The sequence below is a fragment of the Malaya genurostris genome, chromosome 3, assembly GCF_030247185.1.
Source record: "Malaya genurostris strain Urasoe2022 chromosome 3, Malgen_1.1, whole genome shotgun sequence".
Lineage (NCBI taxonomy): Eukaryota > Metazoa > Arthropoda > Insecta > Diptera > Culicidae > Malaya > Malaya genurostris.
Window position 1 is genome coordinate 27861215 of NC_080572.1, and position 22292 is coordinate 27883506.

The window sequence follows — 22292 nt, forward strand, 5'->3', positions numbered from 1 at the left end:
TTCTTCTCAGTTACATTTACTCTAAGTTTGATCAAAACGTTGTGTATATGTAGCGAAACCATCAAATCTTCAATAAAAACCATAAAATAAGTTTCAACATCAATTATTTGGTACTGCAGGGCGTGAAGTTTCGAGACAATACATATATTCCCACTGAGCAGGATTATGTCTCTCAAAAGGTTGACACCAACAGACTATCCATTCAAACACGATTTAATTTCTTTTGGGCTCATTAAGTTATCTTAAGATTTGATGCTCTTCTGTTTACGTTCTTCATTTGTGTGTGAAACTTTATAGTTCGGTTTAGCCCGGTGGATACTAAATACTGGGTTGACCACTTTATGGTGACTTGGTACAAAAATTGATGCATGTTTTTCCATTTCACATGTAAGGAACTGTAGCTGATGTAGCAATACTACAGTATAGATAACTTGGGTAAAAATCTACTTTTTTCAATTTCCAAAATGCCTGCTTTTTTCAATTTCCAAAATGCCCTGGTCTCCCCTAAAAGAATAAAACTATTAACCATAACGTTTACAGAAGGACTTATACACAAACAATGTTCAAATATTATCTTGATGTGTGTCATATTGAATAAGCTGATAAATTCATTTCAAAATTACAAAGCCACAAAGCGAGCTTGAGAGTTTGCTGCGGAGGTTTAGCTTCTTAGTGTTGAAAATATTGAAGCGAAGATAAGGTACGATGGAAGTGAGTTTATTTACGGCTGTCTTCATTGGTTCCATAACTTTGCTAGTTTATCGCTATATTTCGAAAAAGTACGAATACTTCCTCACGAAACCGATTCCGTGCGTTATGCCTACCTTCATACTTGGGAGTAGCGGTCCGTTGATGTTGCGCACTGCTACTCTCAAGTCTCACATTGATGTGCTGTACAACGCCTATCCAGAGAGCAAGTGAGTTCGCAGTAGAATAGTGATACAACAATTACTCTTCTCATTGATCTGTTTTTCAGGATCATAGGGTTATATGAATTGACTAAACCTGTATATATGCTACGCGATGCGAGCTCAATTAAGAAGATTGCGGTTAAAGATTTTGACTTCTTTACGGATCATCCTCCGGCGTTCAACGCGACGTCAGACAAGGAGGGGGACCTGTTCGGGAATTCGTTATTTGCGTTGCGTGGTCAGAAATGGAGGAATATGCGATCGACGTTAAGCCCAGCGTTCACCGGAAGTAAGATGCGGTACATGTTTGATTTGGTGGCAGACTGTGGCCGTTCTATGGTTGATTTTCTCACTTCGGAAGCAAAAGCAGGAAACGCTTTAGAATACGAAATGAAGGACATTTTTTCGCGATTTGGGAACGATGTTATAGCCACAATTGCTTTTGGGATCAAGGTTGACTCGTTGAAGAATCGTGACAATGATTTCTATTTAAAGGGCAAACAGTTACTTGATTTTCAATCTTTTAAGTTTTTCGTTAAGATTATGTTACTAGAATTGATGCCTGGAATGATGGGAAAGTTGGGAGTTGAGTTTTTAGACACCGATCTCACGAACTATTTTAAAGGCATGGTTGCTGATAATATGAAACAGAGAGAAATACATGGTATCGTGCGAAAGGACATGATTCACATGCTTATGGAAGTTCGAAAGGGTGCTTTGAAGCATCTAGAAGACGAAGATGAACAGAAAGATGCGGGATTTGCTACTGTTGAAGAATCTAGCGTTGGGAAAACAACACATTCTCAAATATGGACCGAAAACGAGTTGATATCACAGTGTTTTCTCTTCTTCCTAGCCGGCTTTGATACCATTTCAACAGCAATGACATTTTTGACCTACGAACTTACAATCAATCCGGATGTTCAAAATCGGCTCTTTGAGGAAATTGTGAAAACCAATAAATCCCTGAACGGCGCCTCATTGAGCTACGAAGTACTTCAAAAAATGGAATACATGGATATGGTCGTGTCGGAAGCCTTTCGAAAGTGGCCACCGGGTGTTGTGACTGATCGGCTTTGCATCAAAGATTATGTCTACGATGACGGGGCTGGAACTCGTTTCGTCATTGAGAAAGGTAGAACAGTGTGGATTCCTACGATTGCCATCCACAATGATCCGAAGTACTACCCGAATCCAGAAAAGTTTGATCCGGAACGCTTCAACGCAGATAATCGATCGAAGATTAACGCAGGTATTTATTTACCGTTTGGAGTGGGCCCTAGAAATTGTATTGGTTCACGGCTAGCACTAATGGAGGTCAAGTTAGTGCTTTATTATTTGCTGCAAGATTTCTGTCTGGAGCCCACTGCGAAAACTCAGATACCATTACAGCTGTCCAAAAGTTTGTTTGGTCTCGTTGCAGAAAAAGGCGTATGGATAGATATTAGACCCAGAGAGAAATAAATTTAGTATTGAAGTTTGTTTTTATGCTTGACCACTACTCCAAATCATAGATTAGAACTACATTAGATGTCCCTACAAATTGATTTAAGGGAAGGGGGTGGTGGGGTAGAATCTAAATGATGAAAGAAAACAACATTTTTGTGATTTTTGGTTTTCAGAACTATCGTTCAACAAAATAAACTCAAACGTTTTGCATAATACAAACCATCATTCGAACAACATTTTGTAATTTTTTAGTGGAAAAATATTAAGAAATAAGTCGGTGAAGAGGTATTTTTGAGAACGCTTCTTAATAATCATGATTTACGGTGTCCACTGTATCTCAGTGCAGACTAATCAGAAGTCAACAAATCAAAGCAGCATAGATATAGTAGATCCTTTTCCAGACACCCACGTTTCTGTTTGATTTTTTTTTAATTTTTGGTAGTTGTTCAAAGTGAAAACTACGATTTTTCACGAAAATAACCGCTTTTTTGTAATAGTTGAACCTCCTCGAAGTAACAAATAATGAAAAGGAAAACATTGGGGTACTGGTATTTTACATATAGAAAGTGTGTGCAAAATTTAAAAAAAATTGGGACGGTAGTTGAATGGCGATGGACGTTCAAAAAATGCTTTCGAGAAAAACGCGTTTGAAGTTTTTTGTCTATAAAATTGAAGTAAACAATTTATTACTCTGCCCGTAGGGTCTAACATTTTCAAAAAATCATAGTTTTTGTCTATAGAAAGGTTATGCAATCACTTGAAAACCAACTAGTAAAAATTGGCTTCATCGTTCATCGAGCTGAGCAATCTCTCTCTCTCTCTCTCTCTCTTTCATTTCATCAAATTCCGTCTCAATAATGTCATTTGGTAATAATACTTGAGTTGAAATATGATCATATCTCAGTTAAATTTCACGTCCGAATGAAATTGTGGACACTCTCGAACTGCTGAGCAAGTTTTTGAGCTTTTTCGCCATTCGTAAGAAGTATTTGATTTCCTTCCTTGAGAGCAGGAATTGGTTTCTGAGGTTTCTTAAGAACCTTAGAAAGTTTCCAGAAAGGTTTAGAATATGGTTTAATTTGTTCAACTTCTTTAGCGAAATTTTCATTTCACAAAAGAGTAAATCTATGTTTAATTTCGTTTTGTAAATCCTTAACTATGTTTTTCATAGCAGGATCACGAGAACGTTGATATTGTCGTCGACGAACATTCTTCAACCGAATGAGCAGTTGAAGATTGTCATCGATGATAGGAGACTTTAATTTAGTTTGAGCTTTGAAAACTGAAAGATTTCTAGCTTCGATAATTTGGTAATGATTCAAATTATCTATTGCTGTGTCGATGTCGGCAGTCAAATTCAGCATGTGTAATCGGTTCACTACAAATGTGACCTTCATCTGTTAGAACCAGATCAATCGTAGAGGGATTTTTCGCGGAAGATAAGCAAGTCGGATTACTGGGATAAACAACTGTGAAGTAACCAGCTGAAAGTTGATTATGAACTATTTTTCCATTACGGTTATTTTGCCTACAATTCCACTGGACATGCTTAGCATTTAAGTCCCCTATTACGAAAAATTTCGGTCGATATCTTGTGAGCTTTTGCAAATCGCCTTTAAAGAAATTTAATTGTTCGTCGGTGCATTAGAATGGCAAATATGCTCCAGCGATGAAATAAATTCTATGAATGGTTTCAACTTCCATTCCCAAGCTTTCAATAACTTTAGTATTGAAAGAAGGTAAAACTTGATGTTTTATTTGCCGTTGGACAAAAATGGCAACTCCACCACCCATTCCAGAAAACCTGTCAAATCGATGAACTACATAATGTTGATTGCTTTTCAATTTGACATTTGGTTTATGAAAAGTTTCTGTCACAATGGCAATATGAATTTTGTGAAGTTTGAGTAAATTATAAAATTCATCTTCACTCGATTTTAAAGATCGAGTATTCCAATTTAAAATATTCAAATAATTATTTAACATCACTGTTAAATTTTTAATACATTATAATATTATTTGCAAATTGCCATCCGATTTGAAATGCTTCAAAAAGTGATGAAGTCGAATTTGTTCGGATGATCATTTGAAAAAGTTGATCTTGTAGGTAGATCATTTTATTTTCAGTTATATCGCCTAAATCGACTTCGTTTAAAGAAGCGAATGGCATTGAAGGAATATTGGTAGGTAGATGTCTACCTGTTACACTTGTGTAACTGCCATTAGAAGAAGACGATTTGGCCGAAATACCTATTAATAAATTGTGTTCGTTAGAAGATGAACTGGTAGGTGTTCCTGTGTTTTGATAATTTACATTAGAAGAATTAAGAGGTATTTGTCTACCTGTTACCAAAGCGTAACTGTCATTAGAAGAAGATGGTGACGGGGTCGATCTACCTGCCAATAAATTGTTTTCGTTAGAAGACGAATTGGAAGGCGTACCTGTGTTTTGTTTTAAATTCGAAGAAATAAGTGCCTTAGAATAATTAGGCGTGGCATTTGTAACGGTTTTTTGATTTTCAGGTATGTTCTGTAAATTTAAGGTCGTTGATTTGACTTGTTGTCTAAGCGAACGAGCGTTTAAAATTTTTTCCCTGACAGGACATTTCAAATAATTGGATTTATGATTTCCATCGCAATTTGAACATGAAAATTTATCAGTGGTTTCATTCATTGGACGTCTTTCGAATGCGATTTACCACAATTCAAACACCGTATATCCATATGACAATTTTTGGTTCCATGGCCGAAGCCTTGGCAACGACGACATTGCGTTAAGTTTGCAATACCATTAAACCGTTTATAATGTTCCCTATGAATTGTAATGTGGGAAATGAAACGTACTTTTTCTAAAGTTTTCAAATTGTTTACATCACTTCGATTGAATTGTATTAGGTAAAGTTCATGGGAAATTCCAGAGCGTGGTTTAGAAGTACCATTCGCTCTTTTTTTCATAAGTATTACTTGGGAAGGGGCAAAACCAAGCACTTCTTTTAGTTCATTTTTAATTTCATCAATACTTTGATCATTTGATAAGCCTTTCAAGACAGCCTTGAAGGGTCTGTCTGATTTTATATCATATTAATAAAATTTATGAAGTTTCTCGGACAAATATCGAATAAGACGTTCGTAATCTTCCAATCCATCAACCAAGACTCGACATTCTCCTCTTCGTTTGATTTGAAATGAGACTTTTACTCCCGGGAGAAACGTAGAAAGCTCAGTACGGAATGCTTTGAAGTCGGAAATCATCACCGTCACTGGTGCATAGATTGTTGTTTCTTCCCAGAACGACAAGCGTTTATTTTGGGAATTTTTGAAAAATTTTCTTCTATGTTGCTACAATAGGATTCAGGAAGAATCTCGTAAATATTGTTGGCATAGAATCAACGGAAGGGAAGTCCGTCCGTTGTCTTTTATTTTTATATTCAGATTCTATAAGATCGTGAATGTTATTTGAAAAATGTTGAATAACGGATTGTGATTTATTCCATATTGAATTATTTTTAGCCTTAGGCTTGTTGCCTTTCCGGTTGGACGCAGGCATTTTTGAAAAGAAAGAAATTTGAAATTAAATCAACTAGGCTAAATTAGTCTTCGATTAGACTCCTAGTTTGGAAAAGTCTTGATAAAGACTGATTTTGTGGTAGTCTTAAGAAAGACTGATTAGTTCGAAGAATATAGCCTTAAAAAGGATCATTAATTTCTTAGTCTTGAAAAAGACTGATTATATTAGAGTATCACTCTTTGTATAGCCTTGAGAAAGGTTGACTAATTGTTAGTCATTAAAAAGACTGTTTGTGATTCTGAAAAAGACTGAAGCCTAGAATCAATGAAACTCTAGGTAGCCAGAAAAATTTCCAGGAGCCAAGAGCTATACGCGTGCGGTGCGAACGACTGTTCAACACCGACTGTCTTCAATTGATAGTTTTTGTTAGTATCAGTAGATGCAGACGCATGTTTTACACAAATTTATCTTCAAGAAGATGAAAAATTGTGTGATTTGATAATAACATGGCTTTAAAACGAATGGAATAAAAATCAAAAGATCGACAGCAACAACGCGACCTGAACCGAAAAACATTAGATCACAAAGCACACCAGTTAGTCGACTGATCCACAGAAGCACATATCTGCTTGGCTGGTAAATTGTGCATATAAATTCATACAGTCTCACTTGCTGGCCGAGTTCAAATTACACTCGGAACAAGTAAATTTCTGTACGAATGAAATATTGCGTCATTTGAGAAGTTAAGTAGTTATGAATTGTATCGTTTGTAGTTTAAGTCAATCGAAGCAGAAATCATAGACCTGTGTGCCAAGCTATTATTTCATCGCAGTATGATATAAGCAAAGATAAAGGCCCATAGTTTGCTGAGTTTTGTTCCGACAAGCTTGAGAATTTTCTTGAAATGTGTTACTATAAGAAAATACAAAGAAAAAAATAAATGATTTTTCAAAAGTGTCCGCCTCTTAACCACTTCATTCTTTTATGAGTAAACTTTTGAGTTATAGGTTGAAAGTGTTGAAGTTCATCCAGTTTCACTTGAAGACACAAAATTTCTTAAAATTTGTTTCAATCTGCAATATCACAATACATTAAATTAAGACATTTTTTGGTTTAGATTATACAAGTTTTAACCTTAAGGTCATTCACCTCTTCGAGCCTATTTTTGGGGTTGATAATAGAACCCTGGAGAGCATAAAAGAAAACTGTACCACTATTCATTTCAGGATGGAGGACAGTATGTTTAAGACGTAAAATTTGGACTACTTTCCCACTTCAAATTAAGTTTTGGTTGTAACGGTGATAAATATAGAAAAAATGCTTCTGAAAGTGTCTTTGAAATTTGGTTGAGAATATTCTGTGGAATTTTCAGAATGATTCATTGAATTTACCACTCGAGTTATATTTTTTCGGAACTGCTGGAAATTGGTATGGAGTGGTTTACCTCTACTTGTTCATCGAATATCTCGACTTTTAGGTTTTATTTCATAAATCTACCGTGATGAAGTCTAGATAATTGAGTTTAGCCATTTTATCCGCTTTTTCGTGGTAGCGTTCGGTAAAGTGAGTGGAGAGGAGAAAAATAAAATTGACTCAACAAGGTTCCTAAACACGGAGACGCAAAGAGAATTTCTCACGTGGTCGATTCAAAATCTATACGAGACCCACTGTCCTCAGGTCCTAAGACTACGAATCGACCCGATAAATTGTTTGCATTATTTTGTACAATTGACATTGAAAATCCGCCTTACCATAATAAACGTGTCCATTTTAATAGTTGTTTCTGACATTATCCATCCGTATCGCTCGTATCCGTACTGTGTTTTTTGGGGTGCAGAACTGAATTTTGAACAAAGATCTCAGGTAAAAACTTCTAATATCTTCCGGCAGGGTTGCAAAAATCTGTGAATCCGAAAATATGTTTGCGAGCTTTCATTTCTCTCTAAAGTATGACACAGAAAACTGACTCGGCGAGCAAAAAAAAAAAACGAAAACAAAAGAATGTAAATATTGATGAAAGTATGCGAAAAGATTTTAAAAAGTCTGCAGCACTTTAGAAGAAATCTTCATATTTACAGACCTGGTATTTCTGATTTAGAATTAAATTCTATAACAGAATCCTACATCTGAATTTAGAACCATATAGAACCTGAATTGTGGTCCACCTGAATTCTGAAGTTTCAGAATTTAGTTCCATATTAACAGATTCCGAGTTAAAAGCTATGACTATGGAGTCCTAGTTCTGGAATTGGTTTCTTGTCTAGATTCTGGAACTGATTTTAGTTTTTTAATTTATGTTCGGGATTTTAATCCAGTATTCTGATTTAGGGTTTCATCCTCAGAATTCAAGAACAAAATTTAGGATAAGAATTTTCGATTAGGATTCTGAAACTAAAGATCTTAACTTCGAATCTTAATTTTAAAATTAACTTCTTAACCAGAAAATAATTCCTGAATCCAGTTTCAGAATTGAATTTTCAAAATTCAGTTTGAGAAGCTAGAATCAAATACGGAACATGGATTTAGGAGATAGATTTTGGAACTGAATTCTGTTTCTTTATTACAGTTCGGAATTCAAGTTTAGAATTCGGTTCTAGAACTAAATTTGGAACCTGGAATCTTAAAATGAGTTCAGTTTTATAATTCTAGAACTAAATTAATGACCTGATTTCTTGATCTGGATTCTGAACCTGAATTTTACTACTAAATTCTGTACCGGTCTTTTCGAATTGAGTTCTTGAATCCAGTTTCTAAATTCAAAAATTAGATTAGATGATGGCAAAAAGACTCAACAGTTGTAAACATTGGATAATTCCGCAAATCGGTTCTTTTAAGAATTATTGAAATATTCCCAAAGGATTATGCGAGGCTTACCCCTACTATCAGGTAAATCTACAAAAAAATCTATTTGTTTCGTGTTATTCGATTGTACGGTAGAGCATGTTTTTCATCAATACGTCATTCTCTAGTATAGATGCACCGTTACAATTCTGAAAGTGACGCAAACAAAGTTACACAATTTACACAATCTACTAATACTAACGATTATCTATATTCGAAAGTGTGAAAGAAGCATGTTAGTTTTATTCGTATTCACGTCCGCCAGTTATGTCTGTCAAGATGATGGTTTATAATGAAATTCTAAGAAGGACTTTTGTGCAATTCACCAAAAGTCCTTCTTAGAATTTCATTATAAGCCATCGTCTTAGTCAACCACTGCGACCCAAATATGACATTACTTAATGATACAACCCTAGTTTTAAGTTAGTCGTAAATTTTAAATTAGTAAAAGCCCTTGGCATCTTAGAGCTTAAGCAGTGTGCCTTAAACATTATATTCTTGAATAAAAAAAAAATAAGCCATCGTCTTGATAACTTGAGTTTTTAAATTACTATTTTTTTCAAGAACTTAAAAGTTTTGAAAAAGTGTGAAAGTTGATGTAGCTGTTATTTCTTAATTTTTAGCATTACATCAATCGCATGACGTCACGTGATGGTAACAAAGAAAAATTGCTTTAAGGGGCGGGTAGAGTCTAACACTTTTGAAAAATCATTTTTTATTTTCTTTATATTTTCTTATAGTAAAAATATTCTGTGAAATTTTCAAGCCTATTTGAACGAAACTCTGGAAATTATGGACCTTTATCTATGGCTATCTCATTCTACGAAGAAACAAGAGCTCGACGCACAGGCTCAAGATTTCTACTTCGATTGACTTTTAAACTTGACAAAACATTCTTGAAATGTTTCATTATAATAAATTATAAAAGAAAAAATATGATTTTTTGAAAATGTTAGACTCTACGGGCTGGAGTAATTGATTGTTTCCATTGATTTTATAGACAAAAAACTTTAAACGCGTTTTTCTCGAAAGCAGGTTTTGAATGTCCGTGTCCATCGTCATTAAAAAACTACTGCACCAATTTTTTCAAATTTTGCACACACTTTCTACATATAAAAACCAAACCCCAACGTTTTCGTTTTCGTTGTTTGTTACTTTAGGGAGGTTTGACAGCTACAGCGATTACCTCTTCATTGCTTCTAAATTTTTTTACCAGCGAGCATTATCTTGAGGTCTGAGAACAGGGGGCCAAATCTGAAGAATACGGTGGATGAGGGAGCAATTCGAAGCCCAATTCGTTCAATTTCAGCATGGTTTTCATCGACTTGTAACACGGTGCATTGTCTTGATGAAACAAAACTTTTTTCTTCTTCAAATGAGGCCGTTTTTTTTAATTTCGTCCTTCAAACGCTCTAATAACGCTATATAATAGTCACTGTTGATGGTTTTTCCCTTTTCAAGGTAGTCGATGAAAATTATACCATGCGAATCCCAAAATACAGACGCCATAACCTTACCGGCCGATTGTTGAGTCTTTCCACGCTTTGGGTTCGGTTCATCGCGTGCAGTCCACTCAGCTGACTGTATTGTAGCTTCGCCCGGTGCGGTGTGAATTGTAGCTTCGCCCGGTGCAGAGTCTGGATAACACTCATCAATCCATTTATTGGTATCGGCGGCACTTTTTTTCATCAAAAAGTAGTGTTTCATCAACACACGAAATTCCTTTTTTTCCATTTTTTTCACAATAACAAAAGTAGCTTTACTCAAAATGCAATATCTCACAAACTAATAATCAGACAGCTGTCAAATTTATACACGTATCTTTTGAAGGTTGGTACTAACTGAAAATGGTATGGATTTAATTCTAGTGGCGCCCTCTCATAGAAACGATACGAACTTTTCAGCCGATCTGTTAGTGTAATGATGCCTTCCTCATGTTACTTTATATATATATATATATATATATATATATATATATATATATATATATATATATATATATATATATATATATATATATATATATATATATATATATATATATATATATATATATATATATATATATATATATATTACTAAGGGATTCTTTAAAGAAAATTCTTTGAATGTTGAACAAAACAAGAAAGTTTGTTTGGGTATAAAATGGCACACCCTTTTTAATTTGCGGTCAATTTATAACAAAATTTACAACTTTTTTCAACAGACTTCGAAACTGATTCTTAGCGTACAGAATCATTGCATGGCTGATACTACGATCCTACTGACTCTATGAATCCTTCTAGGTCTGGGCTCTAACATATGACAACTGGCTTGTAAGACCAGCGTCGTATGCAATGAAATGCCAACCTGGGACGAAAACTGTAAATTTAGAAGATTTTTTACGTTTGCATCGTCACCTAGTAATTTCCAGACCGAAAGTCGGTTTAGTAGTTTTGTATGGAACCCTACTACCCATCACTTGAAATTAAGTTCGCCCGAGTTGGCGGTTCAATGCATAGGACACTGGTCTCACAAGCCAGTTGTCGTATGTTCGAATCTCGACCTGGAAGGACTCTTATTTCAGTACGCTATGAATCGGTTGCGAAGTCTGTTGAAACAAAAAGGCCAAATTCCACGGAAGGAATTTAATGCCAGGACTTATAGGGTAAAATGTGTAAAATATTGTACACCGTCACTTGAACCGGCGAAACAAAAACCGTAAAAAATTTGCTAAACTGGCCTCAAAACCGTTATTTCCAATCTTAGGGTCAAATGAAAGGTCTTATTGTGCTACCAAAAATTACTGCATATTTTCGGATACAACGAAAATTTAAATCGTCGTCTAGAGTACGATGGCAAAATCGTATAAAATCTTTAAAATTTGAATAAAAACTAGTAGAGTTTGTACGTCGTGTTGGTGGCTGTACGAACCTACTCGGGTTCCAGTGCTGGATGTACGTATAATAGTGAACCCACTTCGTTTTCTAATGGATGGCCTAACCAGAGAACTGTTTCATTCTCTATGTTATACTAGTTAATGCACAAACAATTCCTTGGTATTTTTTCAAAAATCGAAGAGAAACATTTTGAATAGAATACCACAGTGTTATATATGAGAAAGGCATCATTACACCACTCGGTGGATTGAAACAGTTTTTCATCATCACTTCGAATGACAGTATGTAATTTTTACCATTAGAGAGTTGCGAACAAGATCTAGATAAATTTAAATTTATTTTCAAGGAAATTGCTGTTCTTGGGTTATTTATAAAAAACCTTCCTAGAAACCGGAATCAATCACTCCTTAATTCCGGAACCGGAAGTTGGATTAGAATAAAATTCCGGAACTTTGTATGGGACTACAACACCCTGCGTTTGAATCTAATGCCGTTTTTCATTAAAAAACACTGGTGCCGTGGATTGCTCTGATTTAGCACTTTCGAGCAGAAATGCAATATTTTGACGGTGTTTCATTGCCATTTCTGCTCGAAAGTGCAAAACAAGAATAATCCACGCCACCAGTGTTTCTCAATGAAAAACGCCATAAGTTTGTGAAAATCGGTTCATCTATCCACAGACGCGCATACACACATAGACGTTTGCTGATCTCGACTGGCTGATTTGATAGTTATTTGTCGTGTTCCACAGTGATTGTACAGCCTTTCTATATGAGAAACGCAAACAAATTTTTCGTATACCTCTTAGAGAGTCCCATCAGGAAATCAACTTCTTCTTGGAAAACCAGTTTTTTAGGAATCATATTTTTCGAGTTACAATTGGTTGAAGAAAGTGTATACAAAAATACATCCACCACATACACACTGAAGACGGATACAAAGTTTCATACAAATTGGGAAATGAGAAGTCTGATGATTTGTCATCGTTGACTGGAATTGCATATTTGAACGTGTTCAAATCTTCCTCCGGAGAATGACCGATGTAAAAGCTACGACGGTTAACTAATTTACTAAGTTCAAATTGGTAAGCCGGGCTCTAAAAATTTTTGTCTTGTTTTCCAAGAAATGTGCAAATATTTTTCCTGGGACGTATTGAAAATTGATTTTAGATCGAATGAACTTATATTTTCAGTGACTCATTTCTACAGTTGAAATTTGACATACCTGTTCGAAAAGCGCGGTATGTTTGACACATATTTAAATCCTTCTATAAAAATTCTGTCATTTTACAAATTAAGTTCTTTTGAACTGTGCATTTGCGTGGAATGTCTGATTTTTTGCTGTGTAGAGAAGAGTTGCGACTTATGGGATACCGATTTATACTTACTCCCGATAATTTAATATATTCTATTCGAACCAAATTCATCAAATCAAAAGTAACAATAATCATGTATAGCCCGGGATATATTTCGATCCATGAATATTTGATGAAATACTTATATTGAATAGTGCCAATCAGGCACGTACCCAGAGGGGGGGCCGAAGGGGCCCGGGCCCCTCCCGAAATCGAAGTAAAGTAATTTCCATTTTGGAATTTTCAACTTTTATTTTCGGAATCAGGAACAAAAATGAGTTTTTTGGTTATCAACTAACAAGATGTGCTAATTAGAAGATAAGAATAAGAGTCGGGTTTCACAGTGATTACAATCAATGTCAAAATTAAAGGAAATGGTACTGGATGATCAGAAAGTGCCATGAAGATTAGTACTGAGCAAACATATCATAGTTTTAGCAAGATTCTGCGAATGAAAAAGATGTCCTGCCGCTGGATGTTGCACTTGCATACTCAGGATAAAAAAGATGAACGCGAGCACAATTCAGAAGCATGTTCGCCTATGCTGATGATGATGGTGTCGGTTGGTTACTGTTGACTTACTCCATTATTATACGCCAGAGAACAGGACATTACCGATTTCGGTAATATAAGTATAAGTGTGAATTATTGGAGCGATTGAAAATCGGTGTGGGCTCTGAGAAATTTATGTGAGTTCCGGTTGTGGAGTTTTTGAATGCTACTAAGAAAATTGTTCTTTCATTACATCATCACTCCCAATTAGGAATTTAAATTTTATATTCATCACCCTGTAAAATTTCAAATATATTAAAAACTTGAACTCGAAAAAAAGTCCGCGAACTCCATATTTTCTTCAAAGAATGAAGCACGGAATTGGTATAGCGAACAAAAAAAAAAGATCGCTGCAATTTAAAAAATCGGTAAAATTTTAGAAACGTCTTCTAAAAACGTGATTTTCAAAAGTCTACAAAAAAGTCTGCAACTGAAACATGTCTATAGCTAATTTTATAAATCTGCTGATTTACAAACAAATCTGCAGGCATCTCTGATCCAGACACGGAAGTTGATTCGATGAAATTAAATAGGATCACGTGGGATTATAAGGCACTTCATTTGAATATAAATTTGTTAAAATCAGCTTGACCATCTGTTCGACAAATAACCAACAAATTTGGCAAAACTAGAAGAGCTTACTGAATAGTTTCGAAATATTTGTTCCTTCTTACATCGTGGTTTATAAGAACACACCATTGAAATTGAAGGTTTTAATACTCATCACTCAGCTTTCCCGGAACTAGAAGTCGAATCCGAACTATGGGACTAGGACTAGAAGAAATGTAAAAATCGATCCCTTCCCTTTGACATATAGAAATTTTTGCTTAAATCTCTCATTGTCCAATCCGAAATATGTGAGTACATATTTACTTAAAATGGTACATACTTGCACTCACTCTTGAATAAAAAATAAAACAAAATATACTAAAGGCACAAGAATCATCACTTAGACGCATTATTTCTTATTTGTGGGCCCCTCCCGAAACGAAATCCTGGGTACGGGCCTGGTGCCAATTCATAATGACATCGTAATCTTAGCGCACTGTGCAAGAAAATTGACTGGAAAGATTTTATCTCTTACATAAGTACACAATTGAGTTGCCTCAACATCGCTCCACAGACAGGCACAAAACAGGCGTTGGCAGCAAGTAGAATCACGCTCATTTGCACTGTACCTTTTGTGCAGATCAGTCACAAGAATAGTTCTATTTCTCTACGCGACAAATGAATGTTAATTGTGGTAGGAGAATTGATCATATATAACTCACGAAGCCTTCGAAAGGTGCAGCAAGTGCTTATCACCTTATCACCGCTTATCATCTAAGGCACGCTAGGACTATCTACGAAATGAGCTACCGGATAATGTTTTAGAATTGATAAAATAGAATTCAGAAGTATCAGTGCTTTACCGATAGTAGTGAAGTAAACACGACGTTATGGAAGTGGATTTGCTTACAGCCGCAGCAATCGGGGCTATCATCTTACTGATGTATCGTTATGTTTCGAAAAAGTATGAATATTTTCTAACCAAGCCGATACCATGCATCAAACCAACTTTTCTGCTAGGTGGCAGTGCTCCAATTATGTTTCGCAGAAGAGACGTGGCATCCCACGTTAAAATTATGTACAATACCTATCCGGAGTCCAAGTGAGTTTGATATGGGTGGTGAGATATTAGGAAAGTGTATGATTTTTAAAGCATCGTCCATTTACAGAGTGATGGGTACCTACGATTTCATGCAACCGATATTCATGTTGCGCGATCCGGACGTGATTAAGAAGATTACCGTGAAAGATTTTGACTTCTTTTCGGATCATACGCCAACGATGACTAACGGCGCAGCAGAAGATGAGGTCGGCGGAGATAGTCTTTTCGGTAACTCGCTGTTTGCGTTACGCGGTCAAAAGTGGAGAGATATGCGATCAACGCTGAGTCCAGCGTTCACCGGTAGTAAAATGCGACATATGTTCGAGCTAGTGGCAAAGTGTGCCCAATCATTGGCTGATTTTTTCAACTCGGAAGCAAAAGCAGGAGAAATTCTAGAGTATGAGATGAAGGATACGTTCTCCCGATTTGGGAATGATGTGATTGCAACGGTTGCCTTCGGTATTGAGGTGAACTCTTTGAAGGATCGAGAGAATGATTTCTATGTAAAAGGGAAGCAGATGTTGAATTTTCAATCGATTTGGGTGCTGCTTAAGGTTTTCCTGATGAGATGTGCGCCGAAGTTGTCCCAAAAGCTTGGAATCGATTTCTCGAATAAAAATTTAACGGATTACTTCAAGAAAATGATCGTTGATAATATGCATCAGAGAGAAGTACATGGGATTGTACGCAATGACATGATTCATATGCTGATGGAAGTTCGTAAGGGTTCATTGAAGCATCTCAAGGATGAGCAGGATCAGAAAGATGCGGGGTTCGCAACAGTACAAGAATCGAATGTGGGGAAAACAGCTCACGGCCGGGTGTGGACTGAAAATGAACTGATTGCACAGTGTTTCCTTTTTTTTCTGGCAGGTTTCGATACTGTTTCTACCGCTATGACATTTTTAGTCTATGAACTAACAACCAATCCGGAAGTTCAGAATCACCTGTATAAGGAAATAGTTGAAACTAATGAATCTCTCAATACATGTCCTCTGTCTTACGAAGTTCTCCAGAAAATGGAATACATGGACATGGTCGTTTCGGAAGCTCTTCGCAAATGGCCACCAGTCATCATGTCCGAACGATACAGTACTAAAGACTATCTGTATGATGACGGCTCTGGAACTCGTTTTGTTATCGAGAAAAATCAAACAGTATGGATTCCTACGTTTGGTATACATCACGATCCAAAGTATTATCCAGATCCGGAGAAATTCGATCCGGAACGATTTAACGAGACAAACCGAACAAAGATTAATATCGGCACCTATCTGCCGTTTGGAATAGGCCCAAGGAACTGCATCGGCTCACGGTTAGCACTAATGGAGGTCAAACTGATTCTGTACTACCTGTTGAAGGACTTTAGTCTAGAACCGACTGAGAAAACGCAGATTCCATTGCAATTGACGAAAAATATGTTTCTGTTTCAAGCGGAGAAAGGTGTGTGGACGGAATTCAAACCAAGAAGTAAATAATTGGCGCATTTGAAACTGGCAAAATTTTCAGATAAATCAGATACAATGTGATTTTGACTCTGTGACAAACATGGAGAAAGAAAATTACAAGCCCTAAATTTTTTAAAACGCCATCACAATACAGTGTGATTTTTTTTCTTCATAAACACTTTGATTTCATTAGACAATGTACATTAGTTCTATTATATACTGATTACAAATAAAAATAAAATACCAAGTGTGAAACCTGTGTTGGTATATTATATCTCATAAGTATCTTTGTTGTCTATTTTTTATTTCTCAAAAAACAGTCAGTACAGCAAAATATATCATGATGTTTGTTCTACTAAAATGTTTGCTAGTGTAATAATTGCAAATATGCATGTTGAAATGATTGAACCAATATTGATTATTCGAGACAGTAAAATCAATTCATTGTAGAATGCAAATATTTACATAATTTTACAGGGTGACAGTACTATTATTCACCTCAGCACCATAGTCCATATTGTATATTACAAACTTTAGTTAAAGTGAGAGCTGTTATACGAGGCACGCCCAGAAAGTCTCACAGCTATAGGGAACACTTTTTCGATATGTTGATAACATTGCCGCGTAGTCTGACCGCTCCCTGTCAAAACGAGACCAATCCGTTAGTATGTAGTAAATGGTTGACCAGAACTGTTTTATGTTACGTATAAACCTCCACAAATTAGGTTACAGATAGTTTAAGAAATCGCACGAATCATGTGATACCGTCTTAAAATATGTATCCACGGGGAACTTTTTCGAGAATTGCAAAAGTAATCGAAAATATCAAATCAAAACTATGTCAATTTCTTAAAATAACTTTATTTTGATCTTAAACGTTTGTTGTTAATTTGATTAGTGTAATTTAAAAGTAAAGAAGTTACAACTGAAATAATGCTTTGATATTTTTACAGCTTAAAATGGAAAGTAGTAATTAAACAATAGGATATAATGCTATACATAATAAGCAATAATTTTTTTCAAGATGACCTTCCTCCTGAAAGTTGCCGTTTTCGCTATATTTGGACATACAATTTATCTCCGTTTCAACAAGTTTGCACATACAAGAACAGAACTTCAAAAATGAAACGTACCAATACCTGTAGTTTGTTGAATCGACGTAATTTATGAAAAATCTGAGTTCTTTGCATTTCATGTTTAAATATCTCGAAAACGATTACTTCTAGGAGAAAGGACACTATGAGTAAATTTATAGCATTTTATTTGTAGAATCATATTCTAATGAATGAATACAAAATTTTTATCAAGAATTTAAAGTAGTTAAAAGGTATTTCAGCTGTAACTTTTCACTTTTTAATTAATACTAATAAAATTAAACACAAATGTGAATGATAAGCAGAAGTTTTAAATGAAATTGTTTTAAAAAAATTCAAAGCAGAACGGCTCGATCCTGATTTAACCTGGTATTGCTCATTTTCCAAATGAATAAAAAGATGCGCAGTATTTTTTTAAAGCAATGTTTTTATGATTCAATGTATACGTAGAAGTATATTGTACACCAGCATCTTTACTAAACGGATTTAGAAGATGAGTTTATGTTCATGGTTGATTCACTTTAGAATGAATGTTTTACTCTTTGATAGACAACAAATTATAAAAGTTCAACAGATCGTACCACACACTCTATGGTGGTTCTACAGCAAAAACAAATTTACATAGAAAATGTTTGCGAAATTCGTGTTTCAAAAAATAAATTACATAACTCATTTCTGACAATTATGTTTTTAACTAACCCACACGAATCATAAAATAGCTCTATTCACAGTACAATCAAGTTGTATTATCTTGGTGTGAGACCGTGCGCTATACTTCCACTAAAATTAAATCAGAGCTATGGTTGAGAGCATCAAGCAGAATGTCGATTCACTCCAGTGCTCAACCGTTGGTGAATGTGAAACGATCGCAAGATGGAAGTAAGTTTGTTTGCCGCAATCGCAATCGGTTCCCTAGTTCTGTTTGTATATCGTTGGGTTTCGAAAAAGTACGAGTACTTTCTTTCGAAACCGATTCCGTGCATAAAACCGACCTTCCTACTGGGAAGTAGTGCACCGGTAATTTTTCGAACAAAAACTCTTAAGTCTCACATTGGAACTCTGTACAACACTTATCCGCAGTGCAGGTAAGTTTGCGCTAGAAGACCAAGCGGACTTATATTTTTAATTGACGCATATTTTAGGATAGTAGGATTTTATGAGCTCATGAGACCAGTATTTATGTTACGGGATGCGACCGTAATAAAAAAAATTGCCGTGAAAGATTTCGACTTCTTCATGGATCATTCTCCGTCGATCAGTAACGCGCCTCCGGACGGTGAGGTGGGTGGCGAGACTTTGTTCGGTAATTCGCTGTTTGCATTACGTGGTCAAAAGTGGAGAGATATGCGTTCGACGCTAAACCCGGCCTTCAAAGGAAATAAAATGACAAATGACAAATTTTCAATCACTGAAAGTTCAAGTCCTTGCTGTGCGAAATGATGCCTCGTTTGATGCAGAAATTAGACATTCATGGATTCCGAAATGATGAGTTACTTCAAAAGAATGATCATCGATAATATGAAGCAAAGAGACGTACATGGAATCGTACGCAATGATATGATTCAAATGCTGATGGACGTTCGCAAGGGTGCGTTAAAGCATCAAGAGGACGAAACCGAGAAGAATGATGCTAGATTTGCTACAGTGCAAGAGTCTAGTGTTGGAAAATCGTCTCACTCTCGAATATGAACTGACAACGAATTGGTAGCACAATGCTTTTTGTTTTTTCTAGCAGGTTTTGATACTGTTTCCACGTGTATGACCTTCTTAGCTTATGAATTAACAATCAACCAAGATATTAAGCAAAGGTTGTACGAAGAAATTAACACAACGAATCAGTCTCTGGATGGGGCACCTCCAAATTATGAAGATCTTCGAAAAATGGAATACTTAGACATGGTAGTTTCGGAAGCGCTTCGCAAGTGGTCACCGGGAATCATATCCGACCGTTTCTGTATCAAGGATTACGTGTATGATGATAACGCAGGAACTCACTTCGTAATTGAAAAAGACAGCACAGTTTGGATTCCAACGATTGCTCTTCATTGGGATCCGAAGTACTATCCGAATCCTGATTTATTTGATCCGGAGCGCTTCAACGAAACGAATCGATTGCAGATTGTTGCCGGTGCATATTTACCGTTTGGAGTTGGTCCGAGAAATTGCATTGGATCTCGATTCGCATTGATGGAGGTCAAACTTGGTTTCTATTATCTGCTAAAGAGCTTTCGTTTGGAGCCGACCGAGAAAACGCAAATACCTTTACAGCTATCGAACAATCTATTTGCTCTTGAAGGTGAAAAGGGTGTGTGGGTGGCAATTAAATAGAGGGTTTGAGGAGTTTCCCGTATAATAAATAATCTTTAGTGATAAGGTTTTGTAAGCAATGTATTAGATAAGTATGCTTAGACTGACGAACAAAGCAAAACGTAGATAATTGGAAATGTCGGTAATTTGTCTATTTCTTAGCTTGATAACATTTGTTCAGAAGATGTTTTCTAGGGTGGGACAGGGTTGTATTAAAAGGTTTGATTAGGTGGGGGACGGCAATTGCGTGATAAGTAAGTCAATTCGATTCACGCAGCCTGCCTGGGTTAGATCCTAACCCCGGTTCAGAAAGTTTTCTTGGACCGAAGAGGCGAATGACCTAAAGATTAAAACCTCTACAAACGAGGCAACAAAATGAGTTATTTCCTCTCTTCAGCTTGTTTTGCGTGTTCCATGCAGGCCTTTTAAAAATTAGACAAGGTTTGAGCTCGGTTTTTAAAACTGTATTCTCGTGGTTTTAAGTTTGTATGGGATTTAATATGGGAAAACTTAAACTGAGTCCATTTTAACCCATCTTATAGATTCTATAGATCAGCTCATGTGTTTTTTACAGGAAATTTAATGAAGAAACAAACTTTTTACACCACAAAACGATCGAATGTTCAAAATGATTTTACGTTTCGTCTTTGACTCATCAGTGCGCAGCAGTTTATATTAAACTGCTAGCTCGACCTGGCAGCTCAACATAAACCGTTTAAAAATAAAAATCGATAAGTGATCCGAACAATGGCCTTTTATTCAATATTTCAAAATTTCGAGTTTTGAGATTTATACACACTACGAATAACGAGCAAATTCGCGTCTCGGTAGAAGCATATAAAAGCAGCGTCGCAATTCACTTGAAACCACGATTCAAAACATGTAAAATAGTCTTTTTTAACTTTACAGCGACTTTTTTCATTCAGGCCTACTTGCGTACAAGCTTTACAAGCCGATTGAGCCGATTAAAAAAACTTGTATTGGATCTCGTTGTCACCCTTTTTCTAGGGGGAGAGGAGCATCCATTTCCCTCCTGCGAGGATTGAGGGCACTTTGTTCGTGGCTTGTCTCGTCATCCATTGCCGCACCGGTGGTATTGTTATTGATTTCCGTCATCTTTTCGTTTTCCTTGTTATGCAGTCTTAGGCTCGTTGCTAGTTGCTGTAGATACACCTTGTTGTACATTGGTTGCAGTTGCTGGTTGGTTTGATGGTGAAACAGGAGTACTGCGCTGTCTTGTCTTCGGTTGAAGATGTCCTTTTCGCAATATCAGTGCAAGGTTTGTCATAGTGTGCAGGCTGTTCACAAAACTGACATGATCTGCTGATTTTCATAGGTAATCAACACGGATGTATCCCATTGACCACAAACGATGTAAGATGGAATTGCTTTACGTAGTTGCATACGTACCACTCATACACCATTCCGGATACCGGTGAAAAAATTCCGCCATACTTCTCTTTCGATGGGAAAAATTTCACCGTACTGCGACATGATTTCCCGAAGGTACTGATCGCTGGTCTGCGGTGGAAAGGCCATGTACGCGTACTTCTATGGCACTAACCATGTACACAGGGATTTTAAATTTAACATTGTCATGATCAACACTGTGCACCTCGTTGTTAATCGAAGCAAATGCAATTGCATCTCTTTCTCGTTTGAACATAATGTACACAGAGTTAGACGCCTTGTTGAATTGAATCTCACTTACATTATTAGCATCTAGATGCATTCGTTCTTTAGGTAAGATTTCAATTTCATTTCCTGCTGGTCTAACTTTGCAGCGCTTTAAATCTATACAAATTGAATTTTGCCTTGCAGGCATAGAGATAGGGTGCTTATTGTAAGAATGTCAATTTCAAGAATATATTTTGCATAAGTTATCTCTTTATATTAGATAGTGAATTTCTGTGGTTTGCAGACCATGAAAGTATGTAGCCAAATAAACCATTGATAGTCCCATACATGATTAGCTGAATTTTATCCAAGTCCGACTACCGGAACTTTTTTTCCCAAAATACAAATCTCCATAGAGAATCTTAAAAATAGATGTTAAGTTCGTATATATAACTTCATTTTTCAAAAGGCACGGATGGGATAGCCATCAATCAGTAGGTTTTAATAAGAGCTTTAAAATAGAAATTATCAAAAAAAATCTAAACCCTGATTATTTTTAATTTAATTTTTTTGGTTCATTTTGAAATTATTGAGAAAAAAATCAAATATTTTATCGGTGTATATTTTTTTAGAGTGCCCTATTGATTCCCTACAACTTCTTACTGGACGTCATTTTTGTAC

The 22292-nt window shown here is 36.0% G+C and overlaps 4 protein-coding genes and 1 pseudogene across 6 annotated transcripts in view; 4 read left to right on the top strand and 1 right to left on the bottom strand.

Moving 5' to 3' along the window:
* The window catches only part of LOC131437314 (sodium-dependent transporter bedraggled), a 279011-nt gene that overhangs the window by 116809 nt on the left and 139910 nt on the right, over positions 1-22292 (bottom strand). The gene's annotated exons all lie outside the window — the stretch shown is intronic.
* On the top strand, positions 595-2594 carry LOC131437329 (cytochrome P450 9e2-like). The gene is made up of 2 exons (XM_058606603.1): positions 595-917; positions 977-2594. The coding sequence occupies exons 1-2, from the start codon at positions 706-708 to the stop codon at positions 2373-2375; spliced, it is 1611 nt and encodes a 536-aa protein (XP_058462586.1). The 5' UTR covers positions 595-705; the 3' UTR covers positions 2376-2594.
* Positions 14650-16875, top strand: LOC131437322 (probable cytochrome P450 9f2). Of its 2 annotated transcripts, XM_058606597.1 has the most exons (3): positions 14650-15007; positions 15064-15145; positions 15213-16875. In XM_058606597.1, the coding sequence occupies exons 1-3, from the start codon at positions 14995-14997 to the stop codon at positions 16621-16623; spliced, it is 1506 nt and encodes a 501-aa protein (XP_058462580.1). In that variant the 5' UTR covers positions 14650-14994; the 3' UTR covers positions 16624-16875. The 2 variants fall into 2 exon arrangements, with proteins under 2 accessions (XP_058462580.1, XP_058462579.1); XM_058606596.1 differs by having other exon boundaries at positions 14650-15145.
* On the top strand, positions 18518-19127 carry LOC131437339 (cytochrome P450 9e2-like). The gene is made up of 2 exons (XM_058606614.1): positions 18518-18772; positions 18830-19127. Exons 1-2 carry the CDS (start codon positions 18561-18563, stop codon positions 19125-19127), a joined length of 510 nt encoding a protein of 169 aa, XP_058462597.1. The 5' UTR covers positions 18518-18560.
* LOC131437338 (probable cytochrome P450 9f2) lies at positions 19158-20015 on the top strand (annotated as a pseudogene).

Bases quoted from the DNA above. Each gene is read 5' to 3' on its own strand.
- LOC131437329 (XM_058606603.1), top strand. From the start codon at position 706: ATGGAAGTGAGTTTATTTACGGCTGTCTTCATTGGTTCCATAACTTTG. The intron at 918-976 runs GTGAGTTCGCAG...TCTGTTTTTCAG, and splicing joins AACGCCTATCCAGAGAGCAA to GATCATAGGGTTATATGAAT.
- LOC131437322 (XM_058606596.1), top strand. From the start codon at position 14,934: ATGGAAGTGGATTTGCTTACAGCCGCAGCAATCGGGGCTATCATCTTA. The intron at 15,146-15,212 runs GTGAGTTTGATA...GTCCATTTACAG, and splicing joins AATACCTATCCGGAGTCCAA to AGTGATGGGTACCTACGATT.
- LOC131437339 (XM_058606614.1), top strand. From the start codon at position 18,561: ATGGAAGTAAGTTTGTTTGCCGCAATCGCAATCGGTTCCCTAGTTCTG. The intron at 18,773-18,829 runs GTAAGTTTGCGC...CGCATATTTTAG, and splicing joins AACACTTATCCGCAGTGCAG to GATAGTAGGATTTTATGAGC.